General features: G+C 59.0%; 2 protein-coding genes across 2 annotated transcripts, besides 2 other annotated features; one reads left to right on the forward strand and one right to left on the reverse strand.

The window, feature by feature from the left end:
* Nucleotides 1–845: 845 nt before the first annotated feature.
* Nucleotides 846–867: a microsatellite.
* Nucleotides 868–878: 11 nt separating this feature from the next.
* Tco025E_10066 (uncharacterized protein) lies at nucleotides 879–1,217 on the reverse strand (the record flags this gene model as incomplete). Its single annotated transcript, XM_029376857.1, has 1 exon — nucleotides 879–1,217. The coding sequence occupies one exon, from the start codon at nucleotides 1,215–1,217 to the stop codon at nucleotides 879–881; it is 339 nt and encodes a 112-aa protein (XP_029223027.1).
* A 2-nt stretch (nucleotides 1,218–1,219) lies between these two features.
* Tco025E_10067 (uncharacterized protein) lies at nucleotides 1,220–1,744 on the forward strand (the record flags this gene model as incomplete). The annotated part of the gene is made up of 1 exon (XM_029376858.1): nucleotides 1,220–1,744. The coding sequence occupies one exon, from the start codon at nucleotides 1,220–1,222 to the stop codon at nucleotides 1,742–1,744; it is 525 nt and encodes a 174-aa protein (XP_029223028.1).
* Nucleotides 1,745–1,854: 110 nt separating this feature from the next.
* Nucleotides 1,855–1,886: a microsatellite.
* Nucleotides 1,887–2,338: the final 452 nt, after the last annotated feature.

The raw sequence follows: 2,338 nt of genomic DNA on the forward strand, positions 1-2,338 counted from the left end.
CGGTGACTGCTCCGCGGGACAGGGACGACTGCCTTTTGCTGCCGCATTTCTTACTAGATGGGATTTTTTTTTATTGTCGCTCTTGCTTCCCTCTCTCTGTGCGCGCCATTTGCTTCAATGGGGGTGGAACAAGTCTTTTTACATCGTTCGCCAACATGTGCCCCTTGTTTTTTTTCTTTTACCCTCCGTTGCTTTTTTTTCTTTTGATTGCCTTTTGTGTGTTGCGGGCTCCGCTGCTGTTTGCTCCGCTGCGGTGGCGGGCAGGCGGTGCGGATAAAAAGAGAGGCGCAACACGCGAGAAGGGGCGGTGGCGGGCGGGAAGGCCACGGGAGACGTTCTGCGGCGCGCTGCAGAGGATGGGCGAGGAAGGGCAGTACATTATTATATTTTTTTGCAGCGGTGCTCTGCGCTGGCGGGCGCGATGCCTCTCTCTTTGGCGGGGGCGGTCTTGTCTGCACTCTCAATCTGTTGCAATGCCGCACTGCCGCCCCGAGTCCCACTAGTCTTCTTCTGCCCTCCCTTTGCCCTCCCCCCCCCCACCTGCGCCGCGGCAGTCCACACACACACACAACCACACGGTACGGATTGCAGGGCACGTGGACGGTTCTTTCGCAGTCGGTGGTGGCACTGCCGTGTGCGGCTTTCTCTTGTGTATGTGGCTGCGTGAACTCGGTGGGCCGCCCTCTTTCTGTTATTTCTATCTGCTCTCTCGTTCACTATTTTTCTCTTGCTTTTTTCTTCCCCGCTGCCTCGCAGCTCACTGGCTCTGCTGCGACTCTACTGCCACTATTTTTACTGATGGCGAGGACGCTGACGGTGCGGCGCCGTGCGGTGTGCGCCCTGGCGCTGCTCTGCGGCTGCTGCTGCGCCCCCTCCGTCTACGGGGCGACGAATTCGTAGGCTGCAGCTAAAGTGAACGTGTCGGTGGAGGTGTCGTGCCCGAACTCTGCGAAAAAGTTGAGTTGGCGCGTTGCCGGCAAGAGTGGTTCTGCTTGGAGCACGTGCCCGAGCAAACCGGAGGATTTTGTGAGCAGTGGAAGCGCTGCTGACAACAACTCCCTCTGCATCTTTGCCGGGTCTGCGTACATGGGCCTGTCCTCGACGGTGCAATGCCCTTCGGATGGGGGCACGGATAAAGTTGTTGCGTTCACGATGGACTGTGCGACGGATGGAAGCAGCGCACTGCACAAGCTGTCGAACAGCGAAACCGTCACCATCAATGCAAAGGAGGATCCCCTCGGCGTGTCAGGCAATTGTGTGCCAGCAACGCCCAGTCAAGCCGCAGCTGAAGTGCCGTCGCTACCGCAATCTCAGGGAGGACAGTCATTACAGTCGGGCGCAGCGGGCCCACCGACACCACCGCAGCCGGCAGCTACAGCAGCAGCGTCATCTTCGGTGCAAACTCCGCATGTTGGCCGTGCGGGGGACGGGCACTCCACTGCCGCCGTGGAGCAGCCAGGCGGTGCGGCGGGTCCCACCGGAAGTCGGGAGCCATCGGCAGGTGGCCTTCAGGAAACTACAGCGCCATCGGCTGACACTGCGGCTTCGCCAACAGCCGCGGCAGGCAGGACGGCGGAAGGAACCCCCACCACAACGACGACGACCAGCAGCCCGAGTGCTGGGAGCCACGCGAAAAGCAACGCAGACGGCGGTGACACCATCTCCGCTGCGTGGATGCGTGCACCTCTGCCGCTGCTGCTCATGGCTGCCCTTGCCTGTGCCTGTGCTGCTGCGTAGGTGGTGAGGGCAAATATACTCGCACACCCTGGCAGGGACGACACTTGCGCTTTGTGCCATTTTTGCATGTTCTCCATGTGTGACAATTCTTCTCTCTCTCCTGCACTCTGAGGGATGTTTTCTTTTCCCCTTTTCTTTTTCTCTTGCTTCGCCACTCCATGCCGGTTCCCATGGGCGGCGCACCCTTTTCCCCTTCTGTTTGCTGCTGCCACCCACACACACACGCGGTGCCGGCCTCGTGGCTGTGCAGTCGCAAGAACTGCCGAAATGAGGCACGGGGCCGCGGACACCGTGAGATGCAAGCGTGATGCGTGTGTGCGCGTGAGGGTAATCATTTTGCATGGAAATCGTTTTGCTTTGCGAAGGCAACAAATACACACACATAGCTTTCTTGGGCTGCTGGACAAGTGAGGCAAAAAACAACATGTCGAGGTTTTTTTTTAACCCCGGGTCCTGCTGGGCTCTCTCTTCCTTGTTTTGTTTCAATTTTCGTTGGGGATGAATCGCTGCGGCTCACGTTTAGTTTGTGCGCCGTGTCTGCCACTGCCGTTGCGTGTCTCCGTGTCCTGTTTGCTCCCGCTGCTGGCTGTGCCGCCGACAC

Source organism: Trypanosoma conorhini, assembly GCF_003719485.1.
Source record: "Trypanosoma conorhini strain 025E chromosome Unknown Tco_14.4_contig_01445, whole genome shotgun sequence".
In the NCBI taxonomy this organism is placed as follows: Eukaryota; Euglenozoa; class Kinetoplastea; order Trypanosomatida; family Trypanosomatidae; genus Trypanosoma; species Trypanosoma conorhini.